The sequence below is a fragment of the Podarcis melisellensis genome (genome assembly GCF_964234715.1).
Source record: "Podarcis melisellensis genome assembly, chromosome: 3".
Classification (NCBI taxonomy): Eukaryota; Metazoa; Chordata; class Lepidosauria; order Squamata; family Lacertidae; genus Podarcis; species Podarcis melisellensis.
The window spans coordinates 18,882,459-18,903,203 of NC_138530.1; the positions used below are offsets into that span (position 1 = coordinate 18,882,459).

Here is a 20,745-nt window from a genome sequence, read left to right on the forward strand (position 1 = left end):
AAAGCCTTGTTTTTCTTCTCTCTTGATATAAAGCAAGAGACAAGGCTGCCTTGTACTTGAGTTTTATGGTAAGTGCTTATCTTGCACTTGGGGCAAAGCCCAGCCCCACCCAGTACCTGTTTTAACGTTTTGGCTTTCCTGTTAACTCAAATGGGGTAAATACATATCAGGGAGCCTGGCATGCCTGTCTTCCCTTTGAAGACAGGCATGTTGGAGGGTAGCACTTGACAAGGGTTGTGTGTCTTGACATGCCATTAAAAGATGGGTCTGGTGCTTCACTGTATACTTTTCTATTTTGACTTATAATTTAGGAACATAGTGCTATAGGAATTCTAAGGTCTCATATATATAAATCTTATGTCCATAAATTTACAAGGCAAACATGTGCATAAGTATATAAACCACATGTCTGAAATAGCACAGGAGAGCAATCCTGAAACCATTTTGACTCTTCCAGTGACCTCAAATATTCTCTGCAGCGAGGAAGAAAAACGGGAAAGCCTCCCCATTGTCTCTTTGCTCAAATTCTGTCTTAAGGGCATAAAGGTAAAGGTAAAGGGGACCCCTGACCATTAGGTCCAGTCACGGACAACTCTGGGGTTGCGGTGCTCATCTCACTTTATTGGCGAACCAGAGCAGCACACGGAAACGGTGTTTACCTACCCACCAGAGTTAACCTACTTGCACTTTGACGTGCTTTCGAACTGCTAGGTTGGCAGGAGCAGGGACCGAGCAACGGGAGCTCACCCCGTCGCGGGGATTCTGATCGGCAAGTCCTAGGCTTTGTAGTGAGCCTGGGATCTGGATTCAGGAACTAAGTATTTAGCATTTCAAAAGGAATGGCCAGGCTGCCCAGGTGGAGCAATCAGTGACCATTGTCAGGTATCCCGACAAATAGGATTTCTGTGGTAGACTGCCCCCTGTCATGTATTTCTATTGGAGAACACCTCCTTCTGTTATGTTTGTATGATGTTTGGGGGGTGGTCTTGAGCTAAAGGATGGGCAATTTCAAAAGTCTATATTAGGGCTTGCATGCCATTGTTTGGGGTTCCTCTCCTCCCTCCCTGCGTGGGGTGAGTGGGGGACCCTGTTGCAACAGTTTAATAAAGATCAGGCTTATTAAACTGCTTTGCTTCTCAATATTCTCTGGTTGGCCTCTGTTATTTTCTCCTACCAATAGAGAACCTACTTAAGGACTCTATACGGCCTCTTGCATACCCTATAAGGGAAAAGGAGCAGTTTTTTCTCTCATAACAATAGGAAGCGTCCTTTATATTGAGTCAGACCATTGGTCTATCTAGCTCACCTTTACCTTTACCCATCTAGCTCAGTACTGTCTACACTGACTGCCAGCAGCTCTCCAGGGTTTCAGACAGAAGCCCTTCCCAGCCCTACCTGGGGGGCTGGGGATTGAACCCAAGTCTTTTTGCATGCAGAGCACTCACTCACTCACTCACTCACTAAGCTACAGCCCTTCCCCAAAGGAGGGAGAAATGGGGTAGGGGAAAAGGTCTCAATTTGTTTAATAGGAGGGAAGTAGCAATGTAGAGACAGGAGGATGAGCAGTGAGAGGTCTAGGGGCATTACTCAGTAAAGTAGGGGTAGCCAATGTGGTGTCTTCCAGATGTAGTTGGATCACAACTCCCATTCACCCATGCCAGTATGGCTAGTAGTCAGGGATGATGGGAGTCCAACAATGTCTGGAAGGCACTTCCTGGAGTAAATATAGTATAATTTAGTATAATTCTAAAACAGGTTGCAAGGATTCTCCCCAAGGCCACTGCAGGGCACCTAACAGTGTCTTAAAAATATATATGGCTATAATATCAGTAGGGACGCGGGTGGCGCTGTGGGTTAAACCACAGAGCCTAGGACTTGCCAATCAGAAGGTCGGCGGTTCGAATCCCTGCGACAGGGTGAGCTCCCGTTGCTCGGTCCCTGTTCCTGCCAACCTAGCAGTTCGAAAGCACGTCAAAGTGCAAGTAGATAAATAGGTACCGCTCCGGTGGGAAGGTAAACGGGGTTTCCTTGTGCTGCTCTGGTTCGCCAGAAGCGACTTAGTCATGCTGGCCACATGACCCGGAAGCTGTACGCCGGCTCCCTCGGGCAATAAAGCGAGATGAGCACCGCAACCCCAGAGTCGTCCAAGACTGGACCTGATGGTCAGGAGTCCCTTTACCTTTATCATTAGTAGAACTAGAGAGAATTTCCTCAAATCTTGATCTAGTCTTCCACCAAAGGCCATCAAGAATGAGCCTTTAATGGATTATCCTGGACAAATGCTTCCAATTTAGGGGTACAGTCCCTAAAACAGGCCCTCTTTTTGTTATCCTTGGTGGTCCATGATTTTCTAAATCTGGGCCTTTGTTTTTTGAAAATCAATATGTGCAGGAAGGTTCAAATGAAGACATGCTGTTCCCTGGATATCGGAAGGCCACCCATTATGTTTTAGATCTGTAAGTTGCATTGAAGTTAGCAGCGCTTATTTCCGTGTTCAGAATTGGGATAGTCTGACTGCTTAGTTTAGTAAGGCTGTGATCCTGAACCCTTAGTAGGAAGAACTGCTTTAGCTTCAGCAGGGTGGCTGCATCATGTGCTCTCACACCATGCCCAGAATCCCATCGTTCCTCCAAGGAGCTCTGAACAGTAGCCCAACATAATGGCAATACAGTGGTACCTCGGGTTAAGAACTTATTTCGTTCTGGAGGTCTGTTCTTAACCTGAAACTATTCTTAACCTGAGGTACCACCTTAGCTAATGGGGCCTCCCGCAGCCGCTGTGCTGCTGCCGCGTGATTTATGTTCTCATCCTGAGGTAAAGTTCTTAACCTGAGTTATCACTTTAGCTAATGGGGCCTCCCACTGCTCCCATGCCGCTGCTGCGTGATTTCTGTTCTCATCCTGAGGTAAAGTTCTTAACCTGAGGTATCACTTTAGCTAATGGGGCCTCCCACTGCTCCCGTGCCGCTGCGGCGTGATTTCTGTTCTCATCCTGAAGCAAAGTTCTTAACCTGAGGTACTATTTCTGGGTTAGTGGAGTCTGTAACCCGAAGTGTCTGTAACCTGAAGCGTATGTAACCTGAGGTGCCATTGTACAGTAAGCCTGCAACTTACTGGTGGCTGAGAAGTCAGGGTGGGGCGTATTGAAGAGCTGGCTTGCCCTGGCTGCAGGATGGGCAACCTGCAAGGGTGCTGATTCTGTTCCTTTGTATTTCCGTCACTTCCTATGGACCAGTGCCTCGGATGTGAATCTTTCTGTGCTTGCAGGAGAGCATTTGCTCTCTCGGCAGTCTGGCTGCATCTCTGCTGCTGCTACTGCTGCAGTGGGTGGGTCACCACCAAACTGCATAGTAACTCTGCCTCTGGTGGAGAGGGAATTCAGAGCATCAAATGCTGCCGTCTTCTCTGTGTGTTCTGCTAATAACTAACGCCATGCAGTTTCTGTAGCATCACTTGGCCCGAGGAGGCTTCTGTGGAAACTGGCTTCTTCGCAGTGTAAGTTGCTCTGTGGGTTTTTTTGGGGGGGGTTCCACTTTCGGGAGCTGAAGGACAAAGATCGGAGTGCCGTCCGTTCTTACTGGCAAAACGGCAAGCTTGTTTTGTTTATTTGTATTCAGATGGAGCCCCTCTGGACCAGGCTGATTGGTAGAGCAGGAAGATGGAGTCCATGTTTAACAAGGGCCATGGGTTGTGTCGGGATGGATTGGATTAAAGGGAACTCTGAATTATTTCAGCAGCAGGGTGGGGTTGCTGGCTGCATCGCAAGACAAAGCAGAGGGCAGCAGCTGGCGTGAAGCTCCTGCAGAGCAACAACTCTGAGCTAATAGGTGGAAGGCAAAGCCTGGTTTTCAGTGTGAATTATAGATGTGGCCTACCAGGGTTGGGGATTTCGCGATGCGCTAGGGAGGCACATCAACCAAGGCCGTTCTCCCTCCTCTCTTAAAGTACTTGTCCATTTATTGCTGCCGCCTTGGTTAAACTTGCTTCTCTGAAGATAAGACTCGATTATCCGGTGCAGTGGGACTCAGCACTTCTGCATCAGCCTCTGGGAATGCAGAGTAAGGTACAGGATTAGTGCATGCCAGTCATCTTACGGAGCCTGAAGTCCAGTGTGCTGCAATAGATGGTGGGTTTGATTTCAGTCTGGAAGCTCCTGGGTTCAGATGCCAATCTGCTTTAGACTTTGCATGGCCTCGGGCGAGTCGCTGTTTCTCAGCCTCACTTCCCCATCCATAAAATGGGAGTAATCGCGAGCTCCCCTGCAGAATTGTGAAGTGGGCATGCATGAAAATGGCAAAGCATGTTGCAGGTGAAAAGTACAAATGATAACTACTATTTTACAGCAGCTGTGCCTAGAAGGCTAACATATTTATTGTCTCATCCCTTAGTAAACAAGATCCTAATGTATCAGAGACAAGAATGGGGGAGCACTTGTGGATTTTGCAGAAGTTAACCATATTCCCGGCATAAAGTTGAAATCCATATGTCTTAGAACATAGGTAGGCAAAGTAAGGCCCGGGGGCCGGATCCAGCCCAATCGCCTTCTAAATCTGTCCCGCCGACAGTCCAGGAATCGGCGAATGTGCCCTTTTATTTAAAATGCATCTCTGGGTTATTTGTGGGGCATAGGAATTCGTTCATTCCCACCGCCCCCAAAAAATATAGTCCGGCCCCCTGCTGAAAATGTTTGCTGACCCCATCTTAAAAACAGTAGCTGTTTAAAGAAATGTGGGCACAATCTAATATTTTCCCCTATCCCCCCACCATCTATACTTGAATTTTGAATCATAGAGTTGGAAGGGACCATGAGGTCCAATCCTCTGCAGTGCAGTGCCATTGGCCCTCCAGATGTTCTTGAACTCCTGTTCCCATCAGCCCCAGCCAGCATGACAAGTGGCCTAGGATAGTGAGAGTTGCAATTCTGCAACATCTGGAGGGCCACAAGTTCCCCATCCCTGTTGTAAGCTGTACTCCTGGGGAAAGGTGAAAAACTCCCATCTTCTAGTGAGGGAAATGGCTGCTGAATGAACTATTTCCAAGCCACTAGTGGTCAAGAGCTTGTGGGTTTTCCCTGTTATGACCAGCCTGATTGTGTGGGTTGATTTCTGGACAGGTTGTGAATTAGGAATGTTTCGTGTTGCCTGTTCCCAATGGGCTGCTCTCCTGGTGCATTAGGAAATGTGTCGGGACTCAGCTCTGCAGCTGCAAATAAAACTTTTAAAGTGTGTTTTAAGTGCACTATACAATGTGACACGAGATGGCGATGGGGAACTTTATAGAAAATTCAATGTATTTTTAAAAACACTTTTAAAAAGGCATTTTCAAAGTGGTTTTTATATGTGTGTAGATTCCACCCCTGTCACATTTCAGTATGCAAAGCATTCTGAAGCCACTTAGATGCATATTTTAATTTCCTTCCTTAGAAGCAGAGCTTTTTTCAGCTGGAACTCAGTTCCAGCACCTCTCAGGCGGGTGCTATTGCCATTATAAGAAAACAAGAGAGGCATTCACGATGAGTTTCAGCACCTCTTTTTCTGGAAAAATAGCACTGCTGGGAAGGGGTGTGCTTTGCCCTTTAGAGTACTTGTTGGCGCTGAATGTTTTTTGAGGAGTGAATGCTGCAAGGCTGGATAGCCAAATGAACATAGTTTGGCTGAAGGACCAATGTTATCTGCATGGATACAGGGGATCCATCATAAATTAGATGATCCAGCGGCTTTTTTAGCTAGAGATCAGGCTGAAGAGCAGGGCAGGGTTCAAACTCGGTGGACATCACCCTTCCACGCTCTAAACATAAAGCTTGTTAGGAGGAAGAGTAAGGAATACCTGCCCTCAGAAAAGCCTGCCCCTTGCATTTATCCACTTCACTTGCTCTGGACACGCCTCCTGAATGTATAAAACACGCCCAGAGCAATGACTTGCACAGAGATGCAACAGGCAACCTCCTCTGAGGGTGGTTAATTATCCTGGCACTCCTAATGAAGAGAAGCAGCAGACGTGGCTTCCCTCAGAGGATAGTGGTTTGGAGGAGGAAAGTCCAGAGCAGCAAATCATGCAGAGATGCAACAGGCAGCCTCCCAAGATGAATGCTTCAGCCTTCTAAGACAAAGTACAGTGGTACCTCGGGTTAAGTACTTAATTCGTTCCAGAGGTTTGTTCTTAACCTGAAACTGTTCTTAACCTGGTGAAGCACCACTTTAGCTAATGGGGCCTCCCACTGCTGCTGCACTGCCCCCATGCGATTTCTGTTCTCATCCTGAAGCAAAGTTCTTAACCTGAGGTACTATTTCTGGGTTAGCAGAGCCTGTAACTTGAAGTGTCTGTAACCTGAAGCGTCTGTAACCCAAGGTACCACTGTAGTTGAATGTCTTACAGGGCAGAGTTTTAGCAGTTGTTGGTTTCACCAAAGTGGAAAATTCAGGGGGGAGACCTGAGATATCTTTGCTGCCCCCTTGCAGCAATTCCCGCCCCCCTATTCTGTGAGCCAGGCAGATGAGTTGGAGCCAGTTGTACGTTTAAGACTGTGATGCTGATCTTAGAAGTGTTTTGTTCATGGGATATCATGGTGGGTTTCCCCCCCCCTCCAACTTTGAACACACACCCTCTGCCTCTTAGCTTGTCTACGTGAAATGCTTCTCCCTTCCACATAGTAAAAGAAAGAAAGATTCATTAAAGAACTCTGAGTAGGTCACTAGATTCCCAGTGTACAACTTACCATTCCCCCCATAATTACCTTGACTTGCCTTTCCGGCCAATTTATATCTGGAAGCACAGAGATCAGAGAACCCAGGAGTTTTTATGGAGCGTCTAGTTTAGAATAACTGCTATAGCTGCTTTGTGCAAACCTTTTCCATCCCACACCTTACAGCTATGATGAGTCAAATCCCAGCATTGGTAGCCTCAGGGCTCAGAGCTTTGTAGGAACTCATCTGTTGTCTTTGCTAGAAGTAAGTATTGATGAGCTTATTCAAACCGGAGATGCGTGAGGATTTAGTAGGCATGACTAAATGGCCACAGTATTGCTGTGACAAGCCCATTTGGATAGGGGAGAGTGACCATCTGCCTGCTATTCTGGTACTCCCCACCCCCAAAGTATTTATTTTTGTAACCTTGGCAAACAACCAAGATGAGAAGAAAGCAGAAGTTGTTATAGAAGCGTCAAATTTCCTGGTTTGTTCTCCTTGTGGGTGAATGTTTTTGATACAAAATTGGTAACCAAAGTGAGTTTAATTGGATCCAGGGATCCAATTAAAGGGTGTTTAGGTAGTTCTGTGCCACTTTAAAAAAATATTTTCATTGAAAGGTTTTCATGGATAACAAAGCCGCATATAGTGTCTGTATTTTAGTCCTGTGCCACTTATCGCTTATTCAGTGCTGTGGGAATGACCTTGCTGCTGTACCCCAGACTCAAGAAAAATACCGTATTTTTCTGTGTACAAGACTATATTTTTTCCTAAATTTTTGAAGTTTAAAATAAGGGGTCGTCTTACACACAGATAGTGCATAGTGCATTTTCTCAATTTTATGTCCCCCAAAATAAGGGGCATCTTATACGGTGGTACCTCGGGTTAAGTACTTAATTCGTTCCGGAGGTCCGTTCTTAACCTGAAACTGTTCTTAACCTGAAGCACCACATAATAATAATAATAATAATAATAATAATAATAATAATAATAATAATATTTATACCCCGCCCATCTGGCTGGGTTTCCCCAGCCACTCTGGGCGGCTTTCAACAAAATATTAAAATACAGTAATGCATCAAACATTAAAAGCTTCCCCAAAACAGGGCTGCCTTCAGATATCTTCTAAAAGTTTGGTAGTTATTTTTCTCTTTGATATCTGGTGGGAGGCCGTTCCACAGGGCGGGTGCCACTACCAAGAAGGCCCTCTGCCTGGTTCCCTGTAACCTGGCTTCTCACAATGAGGGAACCGCCAGAAGGCCCTCGGCGCTGGACCTCAGTGTCCAGGCAGAGACTGCGAATGGGGACTCCTGCTGCTGCTGCACCGCCGTTGTACGATTTTTGTTCTCATCCTGAAGCAAAGTTCTTAACTCAAGGTAGCATTTCTGGGTTAGTAGAGTCTGTAACCTGAAGCGTATGTAACCAATTCTGGAACATCCTCCCTAAGATAGCCTGCCCAGGCCAGGCCTTCCAGTTTTTTCGAAGGAAAGTTAGATGTCTTTTAACATAGACAGGCATTCTGTGTGATTACCCATTGGTATTTCAATTTACTCTAGTTGTATTTTTTTATTCTCTTTGGTTACACATTTTTATTTTACCTGTTAGTTTTGTGAATTATTTTGTGATCCCTTTTGGCTCTGTTTATGGAGACAGTTGAAGTACAAGTTTAAAGTACACACACATGCACTTTTGCCTGGATATCTTCATAGTTAAATGTGCTGGGGAGCCCCTCTCTTTGTCTTGGACATGTGGAAAAGTTCTAGACGTTTGCAGATGTGAGATAGCTCAGTAGAGCACAGGACTCTTAATTTCAGAGTTGTGGGTTTGAGCCCTATGTTGCGCAAAATATTTCAGCATTGCAGGGGGTTGGACTCTATAATACTATAATTTCTATGATCTATGATCTATGTAATAAAGCACTGGGTGGCGCTGTGGGTTAAACCACGGAGCCTAGGGCTTGCCGATCAGAAGGTTGGCAGTTCGAATCCCTGCGTCAGGGTGAGCTCCCATTGCTCGGTCCCTGCTCCTGCCAACCTAGCAGTTCAAAAGCACGTCAAAGTGCAAGTAGATAAATAGGTACTGCTCCAGCGGGAAGGTAAACGGCATTTCTGTGCGCTGCTCCGGTTCACCAGAAGCGGCTTAGTCATGCTGGCCACATGACCCGGAAGCTGTACACCGGCTCCCTCGGCCAATAAAGCGAGATGAGCGCCGCAACCCCAGAGTCGGTCACGACTGGACCTAATGGTCAGGGGTCCCTTTACCTTTACCTTTTATGTAATAAAGCACAACTCAGTTAAGCTGCAGAGTTTGGGTCTTTAAACATCCTTGTGACTAGATTGTGCTGAACAAAAATGCTTTGTACTGACAGGATTGTGAACTGTGTTTAGAAAGCTTTCGCCACTCCAATAGCTTTCAAGTATCCTAAAAATAAGGGACTATGCTAGATTAGTGTTTGCAAAAAATGGGAAAACTTTAAATGCAAATATTTTTGAAGCCTGGGTTTCCCAAGTATGGGACATCTTGCTTATGAACATATTAACCATTTCACAAAAGGAATAATAATCAGAGTTGGGAGGGCGGGAGAGACTCACACTTTTTGTACAACTTAGTAGCCCTTTATTGACTTTGTTAAGACAATCACACAGTGGCGCAGCGTGGGGGGTGCGGGGGGGGCCGGGCGCACCGGGCGCAACATCTGGGGGTTAGGGTTAGGGGGCGCAAATCCACGGGTTAGGGGGTACAAATCCACGGGTTAGGGGGCACAAATTACTTGCCTTGCCCCAGGTGCTGACAACCCACGCTACGCCACTGCAATCACACATAGTTTTCATCCTCTATCTAATCATGGAACCTTATGGAAAGACACTTTCATTTGATTGCCTTTCTTGGAACGTCTAAAACTACAACCCTCAGCTGTTGTTTTTCTTTCTTTTCAGTACAAGTACTAAGCTCTCTTTTCCTTCAATGGGTATGCTTTATTACTTGAAATTATAAATCTTTTTTTTTTTAAGGGGACTATATTAAGCTTAAATGTGTGGAGCTGAAGGTGCTGTAGCTCTTTTTTTTATTAAATATTTTCTTGATTTACAAAAGTATGTGAAAGTCTTTCTCGTGTGTGTGTGTATATATATATATATATAGAGAGAGAGAGAGAGAGATATACACAGTGGTACCTCGCAAGACGAAATTAATTCGTTCTGCGAGTTTTTTCGTCTTGCGAATTTTTCGTCTTGCGAAGCACGGATTCCCTGGGTATTAACGATTTTAAGAAAAAGGAAACAAACTTGCAAGACAAATAGGGAAATTTGTCTTGCGAAGCAACTCAAAAAACGAAAAACTCTTTCGTCTTGCGAGTTTTTCGTCTTACGAGGCATTCGTCTTGCGAGCTACCACTGTATATATATTTCCATGTAACATTTTTACAAGTCAGTTTCATTTGTTGAGACATTGAGAAGAAAAGGGGGAAAGAGGTGGAGGGGAGGGAAAGATGAGTGGGGGGGGTTGGGTGGTGATGCTTCTATTTTACTTACTATATGTAGGTTTTGCTGTCAGTGTTGCTTGTGCAGGTGCTGTAGCTCTGAATTTGGAAAGGGGGGGTGCTTCTTATTGGGGGCAGACCTTAGGGATACTGTACTCTTTACTTTTTAAAGTTGTTGTTTTTAGCTGTTTATGATATGCTCCACACAACTTAGCGCTTAAATAGCACCAAAATGCCAACAACATCCCCACCCACCCGTTACAATTAAGGTGTGAAAACTGCATTCTTCTCCTTTTATTTATTTTATTTTAGAAAATGTATAAGCCATTGATCATTTAAATAAATAAAAAACGACACCGAAACCTCAAAGTGGTTTACAAAAATATGCCCGGTGCTTAGGCTCTCCACCATAGCACAAAAAGATTTTCTCTTCTTTGCCCTTCCAGCAAAAACCACACACCCTGGCCACCCTGCTGGTGGAACATAACCCTGCTTTTCTCCCCTCTGTAGCAGCCTGAGCATCCCTCCCTTGCTCTCAGCCCCCCTTTCTGACTTGGAAAAGCAAACTAGGGCTCTTGCCACTCCTTCCTTTCCCCCCTTCCCTTCCTTCTTTGTTCTTCCTGCTCCTGATCTGTATGGCTGCGAGGAGACCTAGGTTTGAGGGTCAGTCCTTTTCCCACCTGGGGAGCAGGGATGAAGGGCAGCTGTGCTGGGAGAGAGGCACCCATTGCCCTGGCGCTGGGTGGTTTCTTTTAGTGGGACTTTCTGGGCAAACACAGGGAGGCGGGACAGTTGCCTAGCAAAGATCCCGGGGAGAGAACACCCACACCCACAGAGAGAGAGGTGGGACCAGACTGAGAACAAAGGCAGATCTGCTGATAGCCTCCTCCCTCTCTCCTCTCCACCCCTTACTCCGCCTTGTCTGGGTAGCGTAAGAGCCTGGCCTCCTGCCAAGGAGGGTCACACAAGCCCAGGTTTCCGTCTCTTGTCTCTGCAGCAAGCACTGCCACCGGCAACAGCTGCTCTGATGAGGTAAGCCCCCTTCCTGTGGAAGTCTCTGGGTGCATGGAGTAAGGAGACCTGCCGGCCGGCCGGCTGGCTGGCTGGCTGAGTGGGTGGAACAGATCGGATTGCTGCTGCACATCTTTTTGAGAGAGGATTTGAGTCCAGGTAACTGCTGGGCAAAGGAGCAGGAACCGGATCTTGGCGTCTTCTTTCAACCACAACAAAACAGGGAAAGTGTCTGTAGGGCTGGAGAGGAATGTTGCCTCTGTATAATCTGCATCTCTCTCTCCCTCCCTTGTTTTCCTAGGCAAACTTTTGCTTAGCTTTGCACTGCCGGCATGGCAAATGTGTATGTACGCGTTAGTGAAGGCTGCCAGCTTTCTCACTGTCAAAGCTGTGTGTTTATGGCTCATTCGTTTCAGCCCCTCTGCAGGTTTCAAGAACGCATTGGCGGCTCCTTCTTTCTTCTCGCCTGTTTGCCAAGCCCCACAAACCCTAATCCTTGAAGTTCAGCAATGGCTAGCATTTGTACAGTGCCATGGAAATGCAAATGAGGGGTTGTGGGTGGGAGACAGAGCCTCTTCCCAGAGTCTCAGGTCGGAAATTAGGAAGGCTTGACTTGTCAACGTGCTTGGAGGAGCTGAGCAATTATACAGCACCTTCTCTTCCTTTCCCCCACTTACACCAGAACCCTCCTCAGTTTTAAGAGTGCGAATCCCCGTCTTTTTCTTCTATGGAGTTGAGTCCGGAACCAGACCGTCAAAACATTTTGTCCTCCTGGTTCTCTGGAAGATACACTTGTATTTCTTGAGCCGTTGAGGCTTTCTGTTGTGAGGAGAAAGAAATAGCAACTTAATTTCTCATTGCCTTTCGGTGGCCATACTGTAATCTATGTGTCCCTGTTTCATCCCGTTCCGTGCTGGATTTATGTGACCTCTGGGGCTGGAGGTGTGCTCTCTGCTCTTCCTCCCGTGCTCTTAAATGGCAGCTAAATCAGCTTTCTTTATTCCCAAGGGTGTGGGGGTGGTAGCAGCTTTGACGTCGCCATCAACCTTACCCAAGTTGTGCCTACCAATGACATGCCGTGTTCTTCTTTATGCAAGGACACAGAGCCGCGAGGTGTTGTGGGAATTTCCTTCTCTGTCTCTCCCTCTCCGTCTTTCTCTCCAGGTGATAAGGCTAAGTGGGAATAAGACCTCTCTCTCTATGGGATCAGCTGTGTGCAGCTGTTGCTTTCAACGTTTCAGGACCTGACCTGTCCAAGTGAGCAACCTTGCCCTTTCCTTCCGTAGGTGGGGATCGTAGCTGCGCATGACTATGTCCACGATGGTATATCCCAGAGAGGAGAAGATGGACAAGCTCAGTCAAGAGGAGATCATCTCCAACACCAAACTAGTGATGCAGGGGCTGGAAGCCCTGAAGAATGAGCACAACTCGATCTTGCACAGCCTGCTAGAGACCATCAAGTGTCTGAAGAAGGACGAGGAAGCCAACCTAGTGCATGAAAAGGCCAACCTGCTGCGCAAGTCAGTGGAGATGATTGAGCTGGGACTCGGAGAGGCTCAGGTAAGGGGCAGCCCATTGGGGTGTCTTGGAGCGGCATATGGGTCCGTCAAAGTAAGGGAAATACAGTCGTACCTTGGTTTTTGAACAGTTTAGTTCTCGAATGTTTTGGTTCCCGAATGTCGCAAACCTGGAAGTGACTGTTCTGGTTTGGGAACTATTTTTGGAAGCCGAAGCTTTTGGAAGCTTCCTGCAGCCAATCGGAAGCTGCACTTTGGTTTCCAAATGTTTTGGAAGTCGAACAGACTTCCAGAACAGATTCCGTTCAACTTCCAAGGTACGACTGTATGGGAAATCATTCTTTAAAAAGGTTGTCAAGTACTGTATATTGCCTTAGCTGGCTCTGTGAAACATGTTTGGGTCTAGGCAGGACTCTGCCACTCTTATACAGGATAATTGCTGCTTTGGGCATAGAATTCAACATCTATAAGCTTTTGTAGCATTTCTTTTTTAAAAAATGCAAGTTTCTAGCCTTCTGGTTGTCAGGATAGGCTTGAAACTTTGTGTGAAGTTGCTGAAGTCTTGACTTTGCAGGGCAGGTGTGTGTGTGTGTGTGTGTGTTTGGCTGGATTTCTGTTCCTTGCTCAGGTGCCTTAAAGTCAATCCTTTCTCCATCCCATGATTTAGCAAAAGTGGTAACTTTTGCAAAATAAACCAAGTACACATTTATTCAGATTTTTATTATTCATTAAAACATGTATGTGCACCAGCATATGAAAGTCAAAGGATCAGCTTCTATAGATGCAAAATTGTAACAGTTTTAGCACAGCCCTTAGAGATACAAATCTGGTACTCAGCTAATCTGCATGAATGATGGGGAATGGAGATTAGGAATTGTTGTTCCTCTGTCCTGGGCCCTCTGTCCAGCAGCACTGCCCTCCTTGACAAATAAGGGACCCGAAGAGGTGGTCAGGCCCTCCACATTTTGCTGGTCTTCAAGTCCTCCCCTGTCCCACAACCCTTTGTGTTGTCTTGGAAGACTCCAGAATACAGCTGGGCAAGCAGCTGGAGTGGCCTGCCTGGCATGGATGTCTTGAATATGGTTCCAACTTTGTGTCTCCCCCACTCCCTTTCCTCTTACTCATTAACCGCAGCCTTGCTTCTCCTTGGCAGCCCATAGGTGACTTTTGGAGGCAGCTGTGGGGCCCTTATGGCACTCCTTAAGGGGCCATATTCACACACCCCCAAGACCACAACTTCATCAAATCATAGAACTAGTCCAATCCCTGTATGCAAGAACCTCAAAGCTTCCATGACAGATGATCATCCCAACTTGTTGAACCCAAGCGTTGCATATTTTAGTCTGAGGCAAGGACTTGGGCTAGGTGATCCTCTGACTTATACTTCCTGCAGGCCTTGGAATCTCCTGTAGTAGTTTTTTTTTCTTTTTACTGAGACAGGGAACCTTAAGTCAGGCCAGCCAGGAGGTTTTTGGATAGAGCAACATGGAAACTGCCACTGAAGAGGGACCTCCCAAGGGGGCACTATTCTTGCAATAGGCCAGGGGTGTGGAGACTCAGGCCTGTGAGGGGCCTACATGCGCCCCCTCAGGCCTCTTTAGCTGGTCCTCTGAACTGTTCATGGCCATATGTTTTTGCCTGGCTAGAATATGTCCCTGAGCTCTGATAATGACTCTCTTCCCTCCAAAGAGGGGGATATGTGTTGGTGGGTGGGTGTGTTTAGAAACTAGCATGCTGTACAAAGGTAACATTTACGTTCATTGCTCCACCCACTTTTGCCTCTGGCTCCGCCTACCACTGTTAATGTGCCCCCTGCCCCCACCACCCAAAGGTTACCCTGAAGGAAGCGCAGAGGTTTTCCCACCTCCGCGTTAGGCAACAGCGAGCGTCTCTTCTTGCTTTTGGGCCAGGTGATGATGGCTTTGTCAAACCACCTGAACGCAGTGGAATCTGAGAAGCAGAAGCTGCGGGCCCAGGTGCGCCGGCTGTGCCAGGAGAACCAGTGGCTGCGGGACGAGTTGGCAAACACCCAGCAGAAGCTGCAGCGCAGCGAGCAGACGGTGGCGCAGCTGGAGGAGGAGAAGAAGCACCTGGAGTTCATGAACCAGCTGAAGAAATACGATGAGGATGTGTCCCCATCGGTGAGCGCCCAGAACTTTTTGGGGTGGGGGAAGACGCCTGTGCCTCGACATGGAGCTCTTTCTGCTTGAAAGTCTAGTAGCGATGGTCTTTCCAAGAGGTCCTGATAGAGCATCTAGCAATTTGAGTTTGTCTGGGTGGATGAGGAAGACATGGCTCACCCCAGCTACAGTAACTAGGTTGGTCTTCCCTTGCTGGGGAAGAGAACCTTTGAATGGGCTTGCTTGGTTAAGCTTAAGCTTAACTACTTAAGTGAAATATTAAGCACTCATGCTTTCCTTTCCCCCTTTTTCTTTGTCTCTTCCGCCCCACCCATCAATGTCTCAGGAGGAGAAAGAAGGCGATTCCACGAAAGATTCCTTGGATGACTTGTTTCCAAATGAGGAAGAGGACCAGGGCCAAGGGTGTATGTTGCATTCTTCCTTATTTTATTATTCATTTATTTAACCAGCAGGATTTGCATACCACTTCCTCATCAAAACCATTAAGCAGTGGTTGCATAATACGATATAAAATTTACATTAAGATCAGGTGTTTAAAAACAAGATTTCAAAATGCAAGTAAAGTCAGCAGTGTTTTTTTAAAAAAAAATACGCATAATTTTTTGTTAAAACACATGTCAAAATTATATGTGTCTAGGTATGCTTGCCCTAAGCCAGCCTTTCTCAACCTGTGGGTCCCCAGATGTTGTTGAACTACAACTCCCATCACCCCTAGCTAGCAAGGCCAGAGCTCAGGGATGATGGGAGTTGTAGTCCAACAACATCTGGGGACCCACAGGATGAGAACTGCTGCCTAAGCGAAGAGGTTTTTTGCAGACAGTATGGCAAAGGCGCCTGTCTAATATCAATGGGCGGGGAGTTCCTGGGTGTATAATTCCTTGCAAGTGCAAGAACAAACATCATGTGGCACTTGTCAAAGTGCTGGTTCTGCAGATCAAAGCGGCAACTGGGGTAACTGTGTGCAGAGGTCGGATGGAAGGAAGAGTCATAAAGCTACCTTTTTGGACCTATCTTCCAGCGGCTGTTGTGTCTCATTTGAGAGGGAGTGCTAGCCAGTAGGAATGGGCCATAGCCCCCATGGCATGGCGAGCTGCCTCCTCTATCCTCGATTAATGCGCTCTTATGTTTGCAGTGCCTCATCCGCACAGCAGTGCAGCGGCAGCCGCCCAGCAAGGCGGTTACGAGATCCCAGCACGCCTGCGCACACTCCACAACCTTGTGATCCAGTACGCTTCCCAGGGACGCTACGAAGTGGCTGTTCCCCTCTGCAAGCAGGCGCTGGAGGACTTGGAGAAGACTTCGGGCCATGACCACCCTGATGTGGCCACTATGCTCAACATCTTGGCCTTAGTATACAGGTGAGAGGAGGAGGGGAATGGCAGACACTCCCTTTTTTTTAATAATAATAATTTTTATTAGTTTTCAATTACAACAATCCAATAATAGCCTCATTATAACAATGCCAAATTATAATACAGTTATTAATACCAGTCATTCAGATGCCAAATTATATAATTTAGGCGGGCCTCCACATGCTAGAATTGATGGTTTACTTTATTTCTGCATTCCAAAATCTTACTAATTTCAATTACACACCAGTCAAAATAACAATCCCTTATACAACAACTGCCATTTTAACGACTTCCATTTGTATCGACACATTAAATGATTTATAAACTTGCAGGTGAAGCATTCAAACTATGTCCTTGTTCTTCTTGTGTGTGGCATTTATTCTGTCTGTGATGTTTCTTCCTGTCCTTGTAAAATGTTATGTCTATCTTTTCCCGGGTGTTGCTGTTCTCCATCATGCCTTGGACAGAGCTAGTATCCCATTGTTATTTCAGAAGTTCTCCATTGCACCGTCCCGTGCTTCATTGTTTTGCAACTTTAACAGCAGCTGCAAAAATCACACTGTCCCAATAAATATCCTGTTTTCACCTTATTTCTCTCAGCCTGGGAAGGAGAGTGATCTGTTGAACTTCAAATAACTCAGTAATGAACCTTATCAACTCCGGCAGACACTCACTCACTTTGGAAGGAACAGGGCTTTCTTGGGTTTTCCACTTGTGTGACTACGGAACAGTTGTCCAGGACAGGGAAACTCAGTGCTTTGAACTTAACTGTGGAAAGTTGTGTGGCGAAGGAGGAAGGACCTCCCTGGGTCTTGTGTGATACAATCTCTGTCCCTCCAGCATTGCTCAATATGTGCCTCACTTTGTGCTGCAGGGATCAGAACAAATACAAGGAGGCAGCTCACCTTCTGAACGATGCACTGTCCATCAGGGAGAAGACGCTTGGCAAGGACCACCCTGCAGTAAGTAGCTGTTTCCCTGGACTTTGATGAGAAGGAGGTTCTGAGCAGTGGGGAGCTGTAAGCCAGTCATGTGGCCAAGGGGACTTGCAGGAGTGTCACGTTACATGGTCAGCTGACCCTTTGGAAGGGTTTGGTGCCAAGTCAGGGCTAGATGACTCAAAAGGGAGGTTCTTTTTGCTGCAAAAGCTGAACAAGGAGTCCAGACAGGTAAGGTGAGCGAGTTAGTCCCTGAAATAGGCCATTCTGCTGTAAAAATCTTGGACCATCTTTGCCATGGATGCTTGCAAGATAGTGGTGCTTAAAGGAATCTTGCTTGATAGGTCTTTCTTTCTTTCTTTCTTTCTTTCTTTCTTTCTTTCTTTCTTTCTTTCTTTCGTTCTTCCATGGCTCTAATGTTAGGTCTGCTTACGTTTCTCTACAGGTTGCAGCAACCCTGAATAACTTGGCTGTTCTCTACGGCAAAAGGGGGAAATACAAGGAGGCAGAACCATTATGCAAGCGAGCACTGGAAATCCGGGAAAAGGTAAATTCCCTCCCCCCGGAGAAGAAAGGGCCAAGGTGTCAAGACAACCCTTTTGCAACCCTCTTCAATACTACTCGGGAAAGGGGAGCATTAGATAGGAAGTTTCCCAAGTCAGTCTAGAATGGTCTGTCTAGTTTAGTATTGTCTGCACTGACCGGCAGCAGCTCTCCAGGGTTTCATGCAGGCATCTTTCCCTTCCCTACCTGGAGATGCCAAGGATTGAAACTGGCTCCTTCTGCATGCAAAGTGTGGATCCATGTGGATTCAGAGCAATGCCTAGGGAGAGGCAGGTGTCAAATACGATGCAGAAGGAGCTATTTCTGCCAGAGCTGACGCTCCAAATGACTTTCCATGGGCCACTCCCACCCCCAAAGTAAAAGGATCTGTTTGTTTGCCTCCTTTTCAGGTTCTAGGCAAAGATCATCCGGATGTGGCCAAACAGTTAAATAACTTGGCTTTGCTATGCCAGAATCAGGGAAAGTATGAAGAGGTAGAATATTACTACTGCCGGGCGCTGGAGATCTACGAGTCGCGCCTGGGGCCTGACGACCCAAATGTGGCCAAAACAAAGAACAATTTGGTGAGTCCACTGGGTGGTGAAAAGGGGGTGGGTATCGCGTATGACGATCGGTGGCTGCCTGTGCTGCATTTTTAAGATTGTCATTCCTGTACTTTGTCCCAGGCCTCCTGTTACCTGAAACAAGGCAAATATAAGGAAGCAGAGGTCCTCTACAAGGAGATCCTCACCCGGGCCCATGTGAAGGAATTTGGCTCTGTGGATGGTACGGACAGCAAAAAGCAAGGAGGCCAACCGAGATTTATAGGAGCAGCTTGGTGGGGGCATGCAGGCCAGTGGTGTATCGTGGGTTGCCCGTGCCCAGGACCACACAGTGGGAGGGAAGGAGTGCGCATGCGCATTCAACTGCCAACCGGCGTCCGCATCACCCAGGAAATCATAGCCATGGAGATAAGAAAAGAGTCATTCTGTTGTCTGGAAGAGGTTACTTCCTGGTTTATAGGTAGAAACCATTTTCAAAGGAGCCCAGCGTCGGAAGTGCACAGCTGTATTGAGGCAGCACCAGGTGTTGAAATTTTGCACCCCTAACAAGTTTGTGCCTGGGGCAGCCGTCCTTCTGCCCGCCCCCCAAACACCACTGGTGCAGGCTGGAGCCTAGGTCCTTCTCCAACAGTATGCTTTGCATTACCTATTTATTTCTTTCCTCCAAAGAAAATAAGCAAACGGATCCAAAAGTTTAAGCTACTTCCTTTCTCGACTGTACCATAGGAAAGAGTAGCATTCCTTTTGAAATACCAACAGGGTGTTTTCTTTTGCTTTGTTTTAACCCGTTTTGTATTTTATCCTGCAGACGAGCACAAGCCAATATGGATGCATGCGGAAGAAAGAGAGGAGATGAGCAAGGTGAGTGCGAGAACATTTATTCTGGTGGGTGAGAGCAGGCACACAGCGCACACCTGAGTTTTTCTTGTTCACCTGTCCTGCATTGGGAAGAGCTCCAGAAATGGCAACATACACTCTTTGCCTTAGAGTGGATCTCTGATGGTGCCAAACCTGCTGACTGGTGGCTGCAGAGGAGGGCTGAATACCTTAGTGCAGCTGTGTTTTGTTGGGTGGTAGTGTGTTAATGTGTCATGGGGGGCAGTAGGAACGAGGGACTGCTACTCAGACTACATAACAGCTTTCTGGGGCAGGAGTTGAAATTGATTGCCCTGTTTTTCCTGTGCCTTGCATGTTTTCTCTTTGTTATAGTGCACTCCTTAGGACGAACTGGAGAGTGGAAGATGAAGGGATTTCAGCAGGTTTCTGGGCCACAGACTGCAGAACCAGAATGTTTTTAGAAAAATAAATCTCAAGCCTCAGAATCTGGTCATTTGGAAAGCTCAGCTGACTGATCAGGAAAAAGTAGCTCCTTCAGCCCCAAGGCTTAAGAAAAGGGTAATAGGAAGACACTATAGTCTTCTGCACCATCACCTTCTGGTTTAGATTCCCCAGTCTTAGAAACCAGGATATGTGGGGAAAGCCCTGCCTATTAGAGCTACAGCAAGCCCAAGATACTTAGGAGACGTGTTCCAGCCCATGGTGTAGTGAGCAATGGCTCATGGCTCCTTTGGAAACTACATAAATTGCAAAGACTTCACATGCTTCTGAAACATTCTGGGCTAAGGTGCTGAACACAGCACAGAACTTCACAAGCAGGAATATAAAAGCTCCAGCACACTTTCCATGCTGGAATTCAGTTGAGCAGAACCCACCTGGTTTTCTTTTTCTCAATTTCTCTCCCATTTTTACAAACCTGACCTGATGGCTGATGCCTGCTTTAATGTCTCAGGCTGTTTCCCTTGAACATGGGCCATGTCACAACAAAAAAATAAGTAGGGTATTGGCACTCTTATCGCTACCAGGCTTGCCGAATGCCCTCCTGTGGAATAGATGGTTTAGAATGAGTGAGATGGGTGCCTGTTTCTCAGGTTCTGAGCCAGCCTTTCTTCGCTGAAGAATCTTTGCTGCTCTTGCTGGATGATCTCAGAGTCAAGTCAGAGACCTGTGTGTTTATGTGCTGCCTTGAATACTGTTGGCTAACAAAATCTGGCCCTGCTATGATATGATCTCATGTCAGGACGTGACTGGAATCAAGACCCACTTGAAACTAATTTTCCCCTGGGGAAAAACCAGCTGGGCGTCTTTTAATTGGATTTCACCTGCATCATGGGCTTAGATGAGTTAGCTGGTCACCACTTGGTTAAATGAGAGACTTCCTACATAGTTCTTGAGGCAAAACTCCCTCTTCTGTCAACCAGGATCTTTATCAAGAAGCTAAGGGTACTGATTTTTTAGGTCCTCTTCATTGCGCTGTGTGCGATCTGTCTGCTGATCCTTTTAATTCTATGTAATTTTGATTCCACCAACCTTCTCTGTTTCTCATCACATGCTTGAAAAAACACTGTGATGCAACCCCTCCCTGTCGAGTACTTGTGAACATGATTTAAATATTTCATGCATTCTTCGGTTCCAGACAGGATGCAAATGAGTGGGGCAGGTTTTGTTCCCAAACCTGGAGCC

General features: G+C 46.6%; 1 protein-coding gene and 1 long non-coding RNA gene across 9 annotated transcripts in view; both read left to right on the top strand.

Moving 5' to 3' along the window:
- Nucleotides 1-20,745, top strand: part of KLC4 (kinesin light chain 4) — a 60,608-nt gene that overhangs the window by 11,473 nt on the left and 28,390 nt on the right. For 6 of the 8 annotated variants that reach the window (XM_081904039.1, XM_081904036.1, XM_081904040.1 and 3 more), the window contains exons 2-10: nt 12,458-12,731; nt 14,599-14,829; nt 15,155-15,233; nt 15,962-16,187; nt 17,056-17,143; nt 17,565-17,666; nt 18,073-18,246; nt 18,349-18,448; nt 19,034-19,086. In XM_081904039.1, the coding sequence (XP_081760165.1) occupies nt 12,477-12,731; nt 14,599-14,829; nt 15,155-15,233; nt 15,962-16,187; nt 17,056-17,143; nt 17,565-17,666; nt 18,073-18,246; nt 18,349-18,448; nt 19,034-19,086 (1,308 nt within the window). In that variant the 5' untranslated portion in view covers nt 12,458-12,476. Of the gene's footprint in view, nt 1-3,376; nt 3,495-11,047; nt 11,193-12,457; nt 12,732-14,598; nt 14,830-15,154; nt 15,234-15,961; nt 16,188-17,055; nt 17,144-17,564; nt 17,667-18,072; nt 18,247-18,348; nt 18,449-19,033; nt 19,087-20,745 lie in introns of those variants that run through there. The other 2 variants (XM_081904038.1, XM_081904037.1) reach the window with 2 other exon arrangements.
- On the top strand, nt 19,093-20,681 carry LOC309366127. Its single transcript, XR_014166532.1, has 2 exons — nt 19,093-19,326; nt 19,380-20,681. It is a non-coding gene; the product is annotated as an uncharacterized lncRNA (long non-coding RNA).